The sequence below is a fragment of the Phacochoerus africanus genome, chromosome 14 (genome assembly GCF_016906955.1).
Source record: "Phacochoerus africanus isolate WHEZ1 chromosome 14, ROS_Pafr_v1, whole genome shotgun sequence".
Taxonomy (NCBI): domain Eukaryota; kingdom Metazoa; phylum Chordata; class Mammalia; order Artiodactyla; family Suidae; genus Phacochoerus; species Phacochoerus africanus.
In genome coordinates, this window is record NC_062557.1 from 37,560,894 (window position 1) to 37,578,368 (window position 17,475).

Genomic DNA, 17,475 nt, shown 5'->3' on the forward strand with positions numbered 1-17,475 from the left:
CTCTGGCGTAGACCGGCAGCTGCAGCTCCAATTCGACCCCTAGCCTGGGAACCTCCATATGCTGAGGGAGCAGCCCTAGAAAAGGCAAAAAGAGAAAAACTACAAAAAAAATTATATGACATTTGTCATGATGCAAGTACTAATATTACTACCACTTTATGAATGATAAAAAGATACTAAGGCCTAAGGAGGTTAGGTTACTTGTGTTAAAGCTAATGAGCAGATGCAGGATTCAAGTCCAAGTATTCAGATTCTAATTAGCTACTGTTCTGTAGTGCCTCCCATGAATGATGATGACGACTAAAATTGATGGAGTTATATACTGTGCACCTGGCACTAGGATGAACATTTTATGTAAATTGTCATCTCATTTAATTCTAACAACACCATGCAAGGTGAAGGTGCTATTATTGTTTAATTCCATTTTCTAGATGTGCAAGTTGAAGTTATATAATTTATCCAAAACCATACAACTAATTAGAAGAGCTAGGATTTGACCTCAGATCTGTTTGATTCCAGAGTTGTTAACCATTATGTTTCAATGAAAACTCACCTGAATTGCAAGCTCATACACTTATTTTTCAGGTTGATTCTGAAACTGCACTCCTTCTCAGGTGGGCCTCAAACCCAGTCAAAACTCAGATTGGAACACGAACCCATGGGCTGGAACTGGAATCTACCCACACTTCAGAATCCGTGATCCCTGACTTAGGAGAACACTTGAACTTGATGTCTTTTATTTTATTTTTGTCTGGGCCTGAGGCATATGGAAGTTCCTGGGCCAGGGAAAGAACCCACACCACAGCAGTGACCCAAGCTGCTGCAGTGATAACTCTGAATCCTAAACCCTCTGTGTCAGAAGAGAACTCTGAACCCACTGTCTTGTAATTGAAACCGCTCACCTGGTGTCAGGACTTACTGAAGCTCAGGTTATTTTGTCTTGTTGCAGAAAGAATTCCATGTGAGGTAAAGTGGCAGGCCAAGTGAGTTTTTTAGCATAAGACACTTGTGAGAGAAACAAGTGGGCTGGCAAAGGAATGCAGCAGCCCCCAGAACAAAGAGGACTATGTTTTTATAATCAAAGATAAAGAGGTAGGGGAGAAGACCAACTTCTTCCTTATTTTCCTCATTTTGGGGGTAGACATCAAGGCTTATATTATTAGTTCCTTCTTTGACCCGTTATTGGTTTAACTGGGGTTGTCATGCTGCTATTTAAATCATATATGTGTGTGTGTGTGTGTGTGTATATATATATATATGCACAAGGGTTGGTAACATAGATTAAAATATGGTAGTTCATCTCCAGTTTTGGTATAATGTCCTCTTTTACCTAGTTTTTTCCACTTTCACCTATATTTCTGTTTTGGCTACGTGCAGAAGTGTTACTCTTCAAGAACTTTCCCTGACTTCATGTAACAAGATTCAGATCCTGTATCTACTTTTCTTGTGTTTTAACTTTTGGGGTTTGTGCCTTGAGTGTTTCTGGAGCTTGGATGCACATGGTCTTCCTTCAAGGTAGTGTAGATTGTTGCTAGGTTACTGGATTCTTTTCTTTTTCTTTTTTTTTGTTTCAAGGGCCAATACCCATGGCATATGGAAGTTCCCAGGCTAGGGGTCTAATCAGAGCTACAGCTGCTGGCCTATATCACAGCCACAGCAACATCAGATCTGAGCTGCACTGATACCACAACTCACAGCAATACCGGATCCTTAACCCATTGAGCAAGGCCAGGGATTGAACCTGAGTCCTCATGGATACTAGTTGGGTTTCGTACTGCTGAGCCACCACAGGAACTCCTGGATTCTTTCCTTCCTTCCTTCCTTGATTTCTTTTCTTCCTTCCTTCCTTCCTTCCTTCCTTCCTTCCTTCCTTCCTTCCTTCCTTCCTTCCTTCCTTCCTTTCTTTCTTTCTTTCTTTCTTTCTTTCTTTCTTTCTTTCTTTCTCTTCTTTCTCTTCTTTCTCTTCTTTCTCTTCTTTTTTACTTTTTTTAGGGCTGCACTTGTGACCCTAGGCTAGGGGTCAAACTGGAACTATAGCTGCTACAGCTCCGATTTGACCCCTGGCTTGGGAACCTCCATGTGCCTGGGCTTGGCTCTAAAAAGACTTAAAAAAAAAAAAAAAAAAAGGAACAAAGGAAGAAAGAAAACTGTTTTGTCTGGTGCATATGGCCTCATTTTTTACCTGATTTAGATCTTTGTCAGTATGATATGGCTTGTGAAGACATTTGAGAAATACATATCTTTTTTCCTTTCTTACTCTCTTCCTATGCTTTTTAACAATGGTACATTCTCAGTTCAAAATTTGAAGAAAAAAAACAGGTAGTGGAAAATCTCCTTTCTGCTCAGTCCCCTAGCCACTTGGTTTCCCTTTCCAGAAGGAAAGATCTCACCAGTTTTTGAAGTATCCTGTTAGAGTTAAGATGCATCTTAAAAGTATGAATTGGGATAGTTATTCTATTAAGAAATTGCCGGAGTTCCTGTCGTGGCACAGCGGAAATGAATCCGACTAGGAACCATGAGGTTACGGGTTCGATCCCTGGCCTTGCTCAGTGGGTTAAGGATCTGGTGTTGCTGTGAGCGGTGGAGTAGATCGAAGACGTGGCTGGGATCCCGCGTTGCTGTGGCTCTGGCGTAGGCTGGCAGCTGCAGCTCCCATTGGACCCCTAGCCTGGGAACCTCCATATGCCTTGGGAACAGCCCTAGAAAAGGCAAAAAGACAAAAAAAAAAAGAGAAATTGCCGTTATAGCAGTTTCTTTAGATTTCTCAAACCTTTATTACTCTGGAGTTTACAGAATCTAACTCTTGGTGTTTTTTTCTGCCTTTTTAAGGCCACGCCCATGTCATATGGAGGTTCCCAGGCTAGGGGTTGAGCTGTAGCTGCAGCTCCTCGCCTAGACCACAGCCATGCAGAATCCCGGCTGCATCTGCGATCTACACCGTAGCTCACAGCAACGCTGGATCCTTAACCCACTGAGCATGGCCAGGAATCAAACCTGCATCCACATGGATGCTAGTCAGATTCATATCTGATGAGCCACTATGGGAACTCCCTCCCTCCTGGGGTTTTTTGTTTGTTGTTTTTGGTAAGAACATTTAAGTTCTCTTTGCAAGGTGGAATTAGTAGCATGTAATACAGTGTTATCAACTGTTGTTACCCTGTTATAATATGCATTCGGTCCTCAGACCTTATTCATCTTACCTGTTTTCCTCCATTCCTCCAGGCCTTGGGAGCCACTTTTCTAATCTCTAAGAGTTTGACTTTTTCTTTTTCTTTTTAGGATTCCACATATAAGTGATACCAATGCAGTATTTTTCTTTCTTTCTCTGGCTTGTTTCTCTCAAGATTTATTCATGTTGTTGCAGATGACAGGGTTTTCTTCTTTCCCATGGCTGAATAATATTTCATTGTATATGTGTATCATGTCTTTACCCATTCATCTGTTGATCAACACTCAAGTTGTTTCCATATCTTGTCTATTGTGAACAATATATGCTGCATTGAAAAATGGGTGTTACATATATGTTTTTGACATCCTGTTTTCATTTCCTTTGGATATATTCCCAGAAGTAGGCTTGCTGGATTGTATGGTAGTTCTATTTTTAATTTTTTGAGGAACTTTTATACTGTTTTCCATAATGGCTGCATCAATTTACATTCCCACCAACAGTGCACCAGGGTTCACTTTTCTCCACATCCTCACCAACACTTTGTTATCTCTTCCAATTTTTTTCTTCCAGTTTTATTGAGATTTAAAGTGACATACAGCACCAGAGTTTAAGGTATACAGCATAGTAATTTGACTTACATATTTCTTGGAATATTACCGCAGTAATTTTAGTTAACATTTATCATCCCATATACATATAAAAAAGAAAGCAGAAAAAATTTTTTTCCTTGTGGTAAGAACTCTTTCAGAGTTCCCTGGTGGCCTTGTGAGTTAAGGATCACTTAAATTTCCTAAAATTGCTAAGCACAGGCCACAGAACAGATGTAATATGGAGTCAGATTTGTTCTTTCCTACCTCACTTTCTTTAAAATGTTTTTATTACCTTTGCCAGAACCTCTGTACCTATGGAGCAGTAAAAACACTACCTTTTCCCCTCCCCAAGCTGCTTTCTCTCTTTATGAATTTGCCTGTTTTAAATATTTCATGTAAGTGAAATCATACAATATATTTCTTTTTGTGTGTGGCTTATTTCCTTTGCATAATATTTTCAAGATTCATCTTGTTGTAGGTGTGTTAGAACTTCATTTCTTTTTATGGCTGAATAGTATCCCCATTGTGATAAATAACTTTTGCAAGTGGTCAGTTTTAACTCAGACATTCTTCTCTGTTTAATATTTCTCTTACATTGTTAAAGTCTTTGTGTCTTGCTAAGTATTGGATATTTTAAATCAATGTGACAAATTACCTTGAAAATGTAAGATATGAATTCAGTGTAATTTTTGTTTTTTCATTCCACCCCCTTTAAATTTGGAGGCATTGAAACAATTCTATATATTAAACCTGACCTAGTGTCAGCCTCATTTTCTGGTTTTAGAGATAGAGGTGGAGCTAGAAGCCACTGGGGATTTTGGCAGGTGTCATGATCCCATAGTTCCTGCTGTCTGTACTAGAATTCCCATTGGAAATCTGCAACCTCTCAAAAATGGAATTCACCTATTTGAATTGGGACACTGGAACTTGCCTTTCTAGGCATATGAACAAGTTCTTTCCCCCTGCTGCTTCTGAACCATAGTTAATATCATACTGGTTAATTCTATGCTGTTCTCTAGATGGAATTAAATTAATGAACAGTGAGAGAATGCTTAATTCTTTAATCACTGCCATGCAGCAGAGCATTATATTAGCTTAAGCAAAAAAGGTCATAGCTTTGTTGGCTAAAATTTCCAAGCTTGATCTTGTTTTTCTATCCTTACATGTAATTCTAAGTTTTTACAAAACTCTAAATGTATTGCATTTAATCTTGTTGCATGTAGCCCAGTGTCCCTGCCTAAGATAAATTTTTTTTTTTTTTGCTTTCTTTTTTTTAGGGCTGCACCCATGGCATATGGATGTTTCCAGGCTAGGGGTCAAATCAGAGCTACAGCTGCCAGCCTATGCCACAGCCACAGCAACTCAGGATCCAAGCCACATCTGTGACCAGCACCACAGCTCATGGCAGCACTGGATCCCTGACCCACTGAGTGAGTCCAGGGCTTGAAGTCGCATCCTTATGGATTCCAGTCAGACTCGTTTTCGTTGTGCCACAACGTGGGAACTTCCGCCTAAGATAAATTCGATTGTGTATTCTGTTACCTATTTTAGAGCCATTCCTCCCAGCTTCGTCATTTACAAAATTAATACACATGCCTTCTGTGTCACCAAATCACTGATAAAGAGTGTTTAATAGTTATGATGAAAAAAATGACAGTTTGGCACTTCCTCAGAGACTTTTTTCCAAGGAAGGTACAGAATTTTAAATCAAACACTCTTTGTATTTATAATTTTCAATCAGATTTTTTTCAATCATTGTTTCTCAGAAATTTATTGATATACCTTAGCTTGGCTTTCTGCATTTTTCTTGTTTGAGCTCCTTTGAGCATCTTGATCTGTGGGTTTATCATCAGACTAGGAGGTATTTAGCCACTCTTCTTCCCTTTTACCTCCCCTTCCTTTTTCTTGGCTTCCAGTTATATGTATATAAAAATGCTTGATGATTTTTCACATTACTGAGGCTGATTATTATCTCTATTTTATTTATTTTCCATCTCTCTCCTGCCCCTCATTTGTAGCTTTTTTTTTCTTACTGTATTTCAGTTGGGGTAGTTATGTTTTGTCTTCAAGTTCTTTGATCTTTTATTTGCCAGTTTTAAGTAGGCTATTAAAGCTCTACAACAAGCTTTTTATTTCAGATACTGTATTTGTGTGTGTGTGTGTATGTCTTTTTGCCATTTCTTGGGCTTCTCCCACGGCATATGGCGGTTCCCAGGCTAGGGGTCTAATCAGAGCTGTAGCTGCTGGCCTATGCCAGAGCCACAGCAATTTGGGATCTGAGCCGTGTCTTCGACCTATACCACAGCTCACAGCAACACCAGATCCTTAACCCACTGAGTGAGGCCAGGGATCGAACCCGCAACCTCATGGTTCCTAGTCGGATTCATTAACCACTGCACCCTGACAGGAATTCCTGAATTTTGTGTCTTTATTCAAAGAGTGCTGGTAGCCTTTTATTCTAGCACATAGTTAAATTAGTTCCAGATTAGTGTAATCCTTGTGAGGCTTGTTTTAAAGCTTTGTTATGTTGGGTCTTTACTCCAAAATCTAGTTTAGTTCTAATACTGCATATTGACTTTTTTGAGGTTTCTACTAAATGGACTAGGTGTTAATTGGGGTCTCTTTTCTGTCTTGATTGGTCCACTCCATATGAGTTTTGGGTACTATTCACCTCTCTTGTGATTAGGTACTTGGCCTAATCACAGAAGTGGTGCCTGTCATTTCTGTCCATGACTTTTTGGCCAGAAGTAGTCATATAACCCTGTTCACTTGCAAGGAGCATGAGGAAATGTATTCATGCCTCATGTCCCCAGAGAAAGGAGGACTACATCTGTGAGAGCATCAGAAGTCTCTTACAAATATCTACGTTCAGTATTCTCATGCTTTATGCTCTCAAATTCCCTTTTGACATTATCATTTAGAATTATCTTCTTATTATCTTACCTCCCTGTTATCTTAGTTCCACAATGCCCTCTAGAAAGGAACATTGAAACATTAATCTATCAAAATGTGATGATTGGCTTAGTTGGAGATAAAGTGTAAAGGATTGTATGTGTGTGGGAATATTCATAGAAATTCATGATGTGTTTTGTTTTTCAGTGAAAAGTTTGAGAAACCGTCATTAATACCCAAGTAGTAAGCACCCCTAGTATCCTGATTGTGATCTCTAAAATATCGTTTCCACTTAAAAGAACCAGGGCTGCTTGGAAAAATGTCTTATTCTAGGTCTGTGCTAGGAAATGTATAATGTGAGTTTAGAATATCTTGTCACACCAGAGAGAAAGGTAGGTTTCAGACACCACTTTGAGTCATATAAAAGGGATTCAGGAGCCATTTTGAAGAGTCACCCTCTACAAGGGATAAAGATGGAAGCGTTGGTCATCACTAAGGATAATTGTAAGGAAATTGCAGCATATCAAATACAGTATTTTTAAAAATACCCCTTCTGGAGTTCTCCTCTTGGTGCAATGGAAACGAATATGACTAGGAACCATGAGGTTGCAGGTTTGATCCCTAGCCTCGCTCAGTGGGTTAAGGATCCAGCATTGCCCTGAGCTGTGATGTAGGTCGAAGATGCAGCTCAGACCTGGCATTGCTGTGGCTCTGGCATAGGCGGATGGCTACAGCTCTGATTAGACCCCTAGCCTGGGAACCTCCATATGCCATGGGTACAGCCCTGAAAAAGACCAAAAAAAAAAAAAAAATTTAGGAGTTCCCATTGTGGCATAGTAGAAACAAATCTGGCTAGCATCCATAAGGACGGAGGTTTGATCCCTGGCCTTGCTCATTGAGTTAAGGATCTGGCGTTGCCATGAGCTGTGGTGTAGTTTGAATACGTGGCTTGGATTTGTTATTGCTGTGGCTGTGGCGTAGCCCGGCGGCTATAGCTCTGATTAGACCCCTAGACTGGGAGCATCCGTATGCCACGGGTATGGCCCTAAACAAACAAACAAACAAACAAATAAATAAATAAACCCTTTTGGACACAGGGTTTCCAAGATCACCTTGGATTCATGATTTATAGGAAGGGCTCCCAGGACTCAGCAGATAGTCATACTCAGTACTGTGATTTATTATAGCGGAAGGATACAAAGCAAAATCAGCAAAGAGAAAAGGCATATGGGGCAAAGTCTGGAGAAAACCAGGTGCAAGCTTCTAAGAGTCCTCTTCCAGGGGAGTCACACAGGATGTACACAGTTCTTGTAACAATAAGTTGGGACACCAGGTGTGAAATGTTTTCTACTGGGGAAGCTCTTTAGAAGGACTTAGTGCTCAGGGCTTTTATTGGAGCTGGTCCACCTGGGTACCCTCTATCTATCACATACCAGAATTCCAAACTTCCAAAAGAAAATCAGATGTTGTTGAGTATAAACCACATTGTTTTTACAAACCGTTTAGGCATTTAACCACATTTAATATTTAGGGTATGGTGGAAACTTTCCTGAAATACGGGTTCCTAGATTAGTCAAGGGCCAGACTTACCAGCAGATCTAAGGATAGCAGTCTTAGGTCTTCTATATTTTCTTTTTTCTGCACAGATACCTTTGAAAAATGCTGAGAAACCAACTCATATTTAAAAAACTGATTAATGAAGAAGAATCAGCTGTTCTGGTTAATAAAGAATCAGTTTATTCTGTTTTATACAAAGTTTATCTCATGGTAACCAAGTAGTAGATTAGGAGAATTTTTCTCTTTGTAGAAATATTCCATCCAAAATCAGGAGAATTACCAGCATTTTTAACCTTTAATGAAGTTATGAACCTAGCCAGTGATCATTAATTGCTCCTGATATTACAAAAAATCATTTTGTGCCTCCTGATGGAGATATAATAGCACCAACTGGGAGATGGTTCTTGCCAAAAAGTATAATTTAAATGCAATCAGTTCTCTAACTACCGCTTTACAGCAAATAGAGAGGGTAGACAATACAGTCAACAAAATGCAGACTGAGAAACTCCACAGGAAAACATCTTGTTTTCTTTAGCAGATAAATTGTGATGAAAAAGAAAGAAGGGGAGTTCCCGTCGTGGCGCAGTGGTTAACGAATCCGACTAGGAACCATGAGGTTGCTGGTTCCATCCCTGGCCTTGCTCAGTGGGTTAACGATCCGGTGTTGCCGTGAGCTGTGGTGTAGGTTGCAGACGCGGCTCGGATCCCGCGTTGCTGTGGCTCTGGCGTAGGCTGGTGGCTACAGCTCCAATTGGACCCCTAGCCCGGGAACCTCCATATGCCGTGGGAGCGGCCCAAAGAAATAGCAAAAAAAGACCAAAAAAAAAAAAGGAAGTAAGAAGAAGCGGGGGAAAGAAAAGAAACCTACAGATCAAGAGACTTAAGAGACTAGCAAACAGTTATATATTTTTAAAATGAGACAGTTGGGGAAATTTAAATACTGACTAGATATTTGGTGATACTAAGGAATTTTTGCTAGTCTTTGTCTCAGTCTATTCAGGCTGCTATAACAGAATACTATACTCTGGGTAGTGTGTAAACAGAATTTTATTTCTCATACTTTTGGAGGCTGTGAGAACAGCCCAAGATTAAGGTGCGCACAGATTCAGTGTCTGATCTGGCACTTCCTTTCCATTGTGTCCTCCTGTGGCAGAAGGGGCAAGGGAGCACCCTTTGTTTTTGTCTTTTTAGGGCGCACACTTGGCATACGGATGTTTCCGGGCTAGGGGTCGAATCGGAGCTAGGTCTGTGACCTACACCACAGCTAATGGCAATGCTGGATCCCTGACCCACTGAGCAAGGCCAAGGATTGAACCTGCGTCCTCATGGGTGCTAGTCAGATTCATTTCCACTGAGCCTTGTTGGGAACTCCCAAGGGAGTTTTCTTAGGCCTCTTTTATAAGAGAACTAATCCCATTCATGAGGGTTTTTTTAGCTGTGATAATGATATCATGGTTATGTTTTTAAAGTATCTTGTAGAGATATACAGTAAAATATTTATCAAATTAAGAATAAACGATAGCAGGTTTTTCTTAAAGCATAGAGAGCTGGTTGTTTAGACATTTCCAGAAAAATCAATTCTTTTTTTTTGTGTCTTTTTGCCTTTTCTGGGGTCGCTTCCGTAGCATATGAAGGTTCCCAGGCTAGGGGTCTAATCAGAGCTGTTGCCGCCGGCCTACTCCAGAGCCACAGCAATTCGGTATCCAAGCTGTTTCTGCGAGCTACACCACAGCTCATGGCAACACCGGATCCTTAACCCACTGAGCAAGGCCAGGGATTGAACCTGCAACCTCATGGTTCCTAGGCGGATTCGTTAACCATTGTGCCACGACAGGAACTCCAGAAAAATCAAATCTTCATTAACAAATTTAGATCAGCTAAATTTGATGTAAGAAAACTGGATTTCATAGAAATAACAGCCTCAAAATATAGTATAGAAAAGTTTTGATATGGAGAAAAAAACAATTGATAATCAAATCTTCATTAAAATCTTCAACAGAAATGTGTTGATGCTCATGAAGATTGTGTAAAGTGAAATGAAAATTTAAAAACATTAATTTGGGGGAGTCCCGTGGTGATCTAGTGGTTAGGACTTGCCACTTCACCGCCATGGCCTAGGTTTAATCCCTGGTCTGGGGACTGAGATCCCACATCAACCCCTGGCGTCCAGAAAAAGAAAAAACAAAACATTAATCTGGTTCTATTGACTATTAATCAAGCCATTTAAAAGGTGTAATAAAGGTGCAACTTAGGTTGCAACTGCAGTTTTGGATCCAATCCCTGGCCCAGGAACTCCATATGCTACAGGGTGGCCAAAAAGGGAGAAAAAAAGTGTAATAGAGTTTATTTAGGAAAAATATTTTCCAAGGCAAAAAGCTCATCAATTCTTAATTCTTACTAGTTAACAAAGTGGAGTCAAGCTCAGCTTTTCTTTTCTTTTCTTTCTTTTTTTTTTTTTTTGTCTTTCTGCCATTTCTTGGGCTGCTCCCTCGGCGTATGGAGGTTCCCAGGCTAGGGTTCAAATCGGAGCTGTAGCCACCGGCCTACACCAAAGCCACAGCAATGCGGGATCCGAGCCGTCTGCGACCCACACCACAGCTCCTGGCAACGCCGGATCCTTAACCCACTGAGCAAGGCCAGGGATCGAACCCGTAGCCTCATGGTTCCTAGTTGGATTTGTTAACCACTGCGCCATGACGGAACTCCAAGCTCAGCTTTTCTTGTCTTCTGCCCTTCGAATGGCATTTTACACACAGGGACTGCTCTTCTGCCTGGGTCTTAGAATGAGAAGACAGGTGATATTGCCTCTATAATGGAATGTAGTTAAGACGCAGATAGTTAAGTGATTTGCCCAAGATCACATAGCTGGTATATTAAGAAAGCCCAACTTCAAACTCGGGCATCCCTGACTCCAGAAGTCCTGATATGAAACAATATGCCTCACTTACTACTTACCCCAAGGAATGGTGGAGTGCCCTTGTACCTTCTGTCCAATAGACTCTGAAAGGAAAAACACAAGGGCTGTAGAACGTCATTGAAACATGACACAGCCCTTCCTTAACTCTGGACCACCTGCACATATCTGCCTTTTTTTAAACCTTCTAACTATATGGCAAAGGGTAGGTTCTTGGCAATTTAGAGTATAAGTCTTTCTTTTTTAAAATGCCAATGAATTTCCCAATCTTCTCAACTAATCAAATTATTTACTGGTTTATATCATTGTCTGAAAGGAGGCTGGTGAGATCATTACCACAGGTGTCAATTTTACACATTAGTGTAACAAACAGTATGTATGCTGAGTCTCAATCTGGATATTGATGGCCTCCAAATGTTTAAGAAGATAGCTTTATTCTCCTTGATTTTTTAAAATAGCTACAAAAAAGCATTAGAGGGATTTTTAAAGAAAGATCTTTTAACAAGTTATAGTTAACACTTACGTGCTCTTTAAAAAGTAGTATCAGGAGTTCCCTTTGTGGCTCAGTGGTTAACGAATCCGACTAGGAACCATGAGCTTACTGGTTCCATCCCTGGCCTTGCTCAGTGGGTGAAGGATCTGGTGTTGCCGTGAGCTGTGGTGTAGGTTGCAGACGCAGCTCGGATCTCGAGTTGCTGTGGCTGTGGCATAGGCTAGCGGCTATTGCTCCAATTCGACCCCTAGCCTGGGAACCTTCATATGCTGTGGAAGCGGCCCAAGGAATGGCAAGAAGACAAAAAAAAAAAAAAGTAGTATCAAAATATCCTTACTATCACTATTTTGTGTACAACTCCTCTTGTCAATCCCCCCCCTTTTTTTGTCTTTTTGTCTTTTTAGGGCCACACCCATGTCATATGGAGGTTCCCAAGCTAGGGGTCCAGTAGGAGCTGTAGCTGCTGGCCTATGCCACAGCCACAGCAATGTCAAATCTGAGATGCATCTTCGACCTACACCACAGCTCATGGCAATGCCAGATCCTTAACCCACCGAGCAAGACCAGGAATTTAACCTGTATCCTCATGGATGCTGGTCAGATTCGTTTCCACTGAGCCACGACAGAACTCCCCCTCTTGTCAATCCTAAAAACAGCGTGAGTAGAAATGAGCATGACACTTAATATTTCATAAATGTTAAAGCATTGTCAGTTGTAAGGTGACCGTTGATTTAAAAATAACTTTTGAAGTAGAAGAAAGATACTACCTATTTGATGTGTTAGATGCATGATTTCTAGAACATTAATAAAAGGTGGAAAATGTATACACCTTAAATTCAGGGAATACAGTAAATTTCCTGGGCCTCCTTTCCTCATCTGTCATATGAACTTTTGAATTTTGTGGTTTTAGAAAGTTATTGCTGTTCTTTTATTTTGGGAGTGAGGTAACTAGTATATCCTATCATTCCAACCAAACATATTCAAAGCAAAATCTTCTTTATTTTACAGATGCTTGCAAAAGTGAAAATTACATCTTACTCAAAATTTGTTAATTTTCCTCTTGCCACTTTGCTTTCTTTGTATTAAAGTCAATGAAGTGGTCAAAAGTGAGGAGACCACATTATCAAATTAAAGTGGAAAGGAAAGGGATGCCAATAACATGGTGTCTGTAGGGTTGTGATACTTTGAAGTTTCTTAGTTTAATCTTCAATATATTTCACCAGAATGGTATATACCTTGCTAGTGATGGCTTTCATTTCATGTAATACTAGAGAACGCATATAATTGTACTATAGAACCATAAAGTGGTTAAGTGTTTGGTTCAGGAATTTAGGTTTGAATCTTGACCCTGCCCAATTCATTGGTTAATGACTTTAGACAAGTTACTTAAATCTCCTTGGGATCTAGTTATCCTCAGCCATAAAATGGAAACACCAGTAATAGCTTCCTCATGGAATCATCTTGAGGCTTAATACTGGTAAAATACTTACAGCAATAATTATAAGCCACATAATAACCATTCAAGTGTGTTAGCTGTTGTTTTGTTATAAAAATACAAATTTATAAAAAACAAACAATATGATGAAAAAATTTAACGGAGTTGATGTTGGGGTAAACACTGTAATGCTTTGGTTAATTTTTCACTGGCAAATAAAGATATATCTCATCTTCTGTGCTGTCATTATGTGTTTTTCTTTTCATGTATGGTAAACACATTAAATTTTTACTTTTATTCCTTTAGCCAGTCAGTTGTCTTTTAGAGCAATTAAAAATAAGAAAACAAGTAAATTTTATATTCACCTTCATTTATGTTATTTCTTACTGTTTCCTTGTGTAGATGCAGGTGTCTGGTATCATATTTGCTTCAGCGTGAGGTACTTTCTTTTGCCCTTTTATGTGGCGCGGGTTTGCTGGTAATGACTTCCCTGTTTTTATTTTCCTGAAAAAGTCTATTCTTTCTTTTGCAAAGATATTTTCATTAGTTATAGTATTCTCAGTTGTGGGTTTTTGTTTGTTTGTTTAGTGTCACCCCCCTGTTTTCTGGCTTATGTAGTTTTTGATGAGAAATGTTTCTCTCAATGTAATGTGTCTTTTTTCTGGCTGCCTTAAAGATTTTCTTCTTATTTTTTGTTTTGAGTAGTTTGGATATGATTTGTCTCATTGCTTTTTGGGGGTTAGAAGTGAGATTTATCCTACTTGTTCTCTGAACAAGTTCTGTCTGTGGTTTTGTGTCTTTATAAATTTCGGAAAATTCTCGGCCTTTACCTCTTGAGATATTTCTTCTACCCCATTCTCTTTTGCTTCTAGGATTTCAGTTACATGCATGTTCAATCATTTGGTATTTTCTCACAGCTCTTGGATTTTCTGTGTTGTTCCCTCCCATCCCCACATATTTTCCCCTCTGTGTTTCACTTTGGATAATCTCTTAACGTGATTCTGTAAAGTTTACTTTTGAGCGCAACATTACAAAGGTTCATTGAACTCTATTCGCGTGTTTTTCCTTTGTCATTATACGAAGTATGTTTTTTTTTTTTCCCTTTTCCTTGTATGACTTATAATTTGTGGTGGGAAGATGGATGTTTTGTATAAGACAGTAGAGACTGAGCTAACTAGTATTTTTAGCCTGGCTAGGTCTTTAGCATGAGTAGTGGGTGAGTCTAGTCTGTAGTTGAGCTGTGTGTGTGTGTGTGTGTGTGTGTGTGTGTGTGTGTGTGTGTGTGTGTTGCTATTGCTACCCACAGTGCCCTACAGGCTTCAAATTCCAGACCAGGGTTACCTTTTGTAGGGTGGAGACTTGTTTGCCAGAGGACTTTTCTACTCTGCTTTTAACTTTTTTTTTTCAAATTAAAGTATAGTTGATTTACAATGTTTTGTCAATTTCTGCTGTACAACAGTGTGACCCAGTCATACCTGTTACTCTGCCTTTAACTTTCGATTGTATTTTCTCCTTGTTACTGTACCTCAGAGATCTCTCTCCACACTCTTTACTCCCCCTCAGCAGTAGACTGTTGTTACTTGTTCCTCAGTGTTTGCTAGCACAGTGGTGGAGGTGGGTGAGGGGTGCCAGGGTGGGGGGCATTCTCTGCTGTTATCAGTGTGTCTCTGGATCTTGGAAGGGAAGACTTTCTCAGTGAAATTTTTAAAGGTCTGGGGCTATGACGTTTTCCTGTCCCTCCCCCAGGGAGAGAGGGTTTTTTCTGTTACCTTCCTTGGGTTATGCAGAGGCCCGCTAAAAGTAGTTATTCCACAAAGTATATTTGTTAAGTTCTTTTTATCGTTTTTATGTTTTGATTTGGAGCCATCTCCCTATGCTAATTTTTGCTATCAGTGGCACTAGAGACACACACTTTGTGGCATGAGCTGTCAGTGTTATTAAATATACTTATAAATAGCATTTAATGAATATGTATTTTCATATGTTGGCCATTTCAGTTCTATTTCTTGAATTATCTTTAATCATGTATTTTAATGACAAATTCCACAAGGCAGATAGTAGGGTTTTTTTGTTTTTTTAAAAACCCAGCACTTCTGACACCAAATGTGCCGTCTTTTTCTGCCACACCAGTCATCAGTTCTTCAACTCTCTGGACACTAACTGGGTGTCGTACAATTGAGTTCACTTTTGATACTCACTACCCAGAGATTGTGCAGACCCCACAGGTCTGCATCACTTCCAGATATGCCAGTCGCAGGTTCCTGACCTCCTGTACTTCTGACTAATCAGCTATAAGTTGAGGGGTCCCATGTTTTATTCTTGGGATTCAGTAATTTGTCAGAATAGCCCACAGTTCTCAGGAAGTTGTTATTTGCTATTAGCAGTTGATTATAAAGGATAAAACTGAAGAACAGCCAAATGGAGAGATGCATGGGTTAGGAGGAGGGTGGTGCGTAGAACTTCCGTGTCCTTTGTGGATATTCCACGCTTCCTGCACCCTAATGTGTTCACCAATAAACTGCATAGTTTAGGGGTTCCCATGGAAGGTCCATTACATAGGCATGATTGATTAACTCACTGGTCATTTATGATTAGCTCAATCTTCAGCACCTCTCCACTTCCCAGAGGTTGGGGAGTGGGGCTGAAGGTTCTAACCCTCTATAATCACATCGTTAGTTCCTCTGAGTACAGGGCTCCCAATCTTAAGCTTTGTAAGGACCCAGCAAGAATTACCTAATTAGCATAAATATTAGCATAAATTCAGGTGTGTTTAAAAGAGCTTATATGAATAACAAAAGACGCTCCTTTCACCTATAACCAGGAATTCCAGAGCTCTTGTGTCAGGAACCTGGAGGAAGACCGAATATATGTTTGTTATATGTTATTTCACTCTATCACACTAAGCACTCCACACAGAATTGTTGAATGACTGAATTTATGTGTTTGCTGTTACTATCCCTTTTTTTTTTTTGGCAGCAGCTCGGACTCAGTGGACCTGAGCCACAGCAATGACAACGCTGTATCCCCAACTGCCAAGCCACCTGAGAACTTTTTAAGAATAGCTTTTCTTTATTTCTGATTATTGTAATACTCAATTCGAAGAGTGTAAAAACATGTCTTCTTATATTTCCTTCCTTCCCTTTTTTCGTTTTTTTTTTTTTTTTTTTTTTTTTAGGCTGTACTTATGGCATATGGAAGTTCCCAGGCTAGGGGCTGAATCTGAGCTGCAGCTGCCAGCCTATACCACAGCCACAGCAACATGGGATCCAAGCTGTGTCTTTGACCTATACCACGGTCAAAATGCTGGATCCTTAACCCACTGAGCAAGGCCAGGGATCAAACCCAAATCCTTATGGATACTAGTATGGTTCATAACTTAACCCTACTGAACAAGGCCAGGGATCAAACCCAAATCCTCATGGATACTAGTAGGGTTAATAACTCGCTGAGCCACAACAAACTTCCAATTTTCTTCTTCTTTTAAACTTGAAAGATTGAATATATTTGACTTGTAACATTGTATAAATTTAAGGTGTACAGAATGTTAATTAGGTACATTTATATATAGCAATATAATTGCTGTTGTATTTCTGAACATTCACTTAGAGAATGTAGATCTTCAAATCAAAATGATGTGTATAAGTTTAATGGAGGTTAAAGGAAGTTCTCTAATTGTCTTAACATCTTTATCACATTATTGGGTCTGTTGAAGGGGAGGAACTTAACGTCTTGGACCTTTATGAGGACTCCTAAGAGATAGAAAATTCAGTGTATGTGGAGTTCCCATTGTGGTGCAGCGGAAATGAATCCAACTAGCAACTATGAGGTTGTGGGTTTGATCCCTGGCCTCGCTCAGTGGGTTAAGGATCCGGCGTTGCCGTGAGCTGCGGTGTAGGTTGCAGACGTGGCTCAGATCTGACATTGCTGTGGCTGTGGTGTAGGCCGGCAGCAACAGCTCCCATTAGACCCCTAGCCTGGGAACCTCCATATGCCTCGGGTGCGGCCCTAAAAGGACAAAAGACAAAAAAAAAAAAAAAATTGGTGTATGAGCCAGTGACATATGTACTTTACAATAAGTACAGTGTATTCTTGGCTGAGTGTAATAACAAGGTGTAAAGGAGGAAGAAAAGGGAGTAAGCATCATTACACTTAGCATTATTAACTGAAGTTTACCAGGTTCTTGTTTGGAGATGGAGAATAAGACTTTTTAAAGGTGATACCATCTTCAAATTCCTTAAAAACTGAAATGTCTAAGGTTGTCTTTATTATTCATTTTCTCATAGGTGATTTACTGTTCTTTTGGTGGAACATCCAAAGGACTGCACTTCAATAACTTAATAGTTGGACTTGTCCTTCTTACAAGAGGCAGAGATGAAGAGAAAGCAAAATGTAAGTATTTTTATTATCTCATTCTGTATGCAGAAT

General features: G+C 39.8%; 1 protein-coding gene across 2 annotated transcripts in view; it reads left to right on the plus strand.

The window, feature by feature from the left end:
* USP32 (ubiquitin specific peptidase 32) overlaps positions 1-17,475 on the plus strand; it is a 216,698-nt gene that overhangs the window by 78,224 nt on the left and 120,999 nt on the right. For both annotated transcript variants that reach the window (XM_047759224.1, XM_047759225.1), the window contains exon 3: positions 17,334-17,439. In XM_047759224.1, coding sequence (XP_047615180.1) covers positions 17,334-17,439 — 106 coding nt within the window. The remainder of the gene's footprint in view (positions 1-17,333; positions 17,440-17,475) is intronic.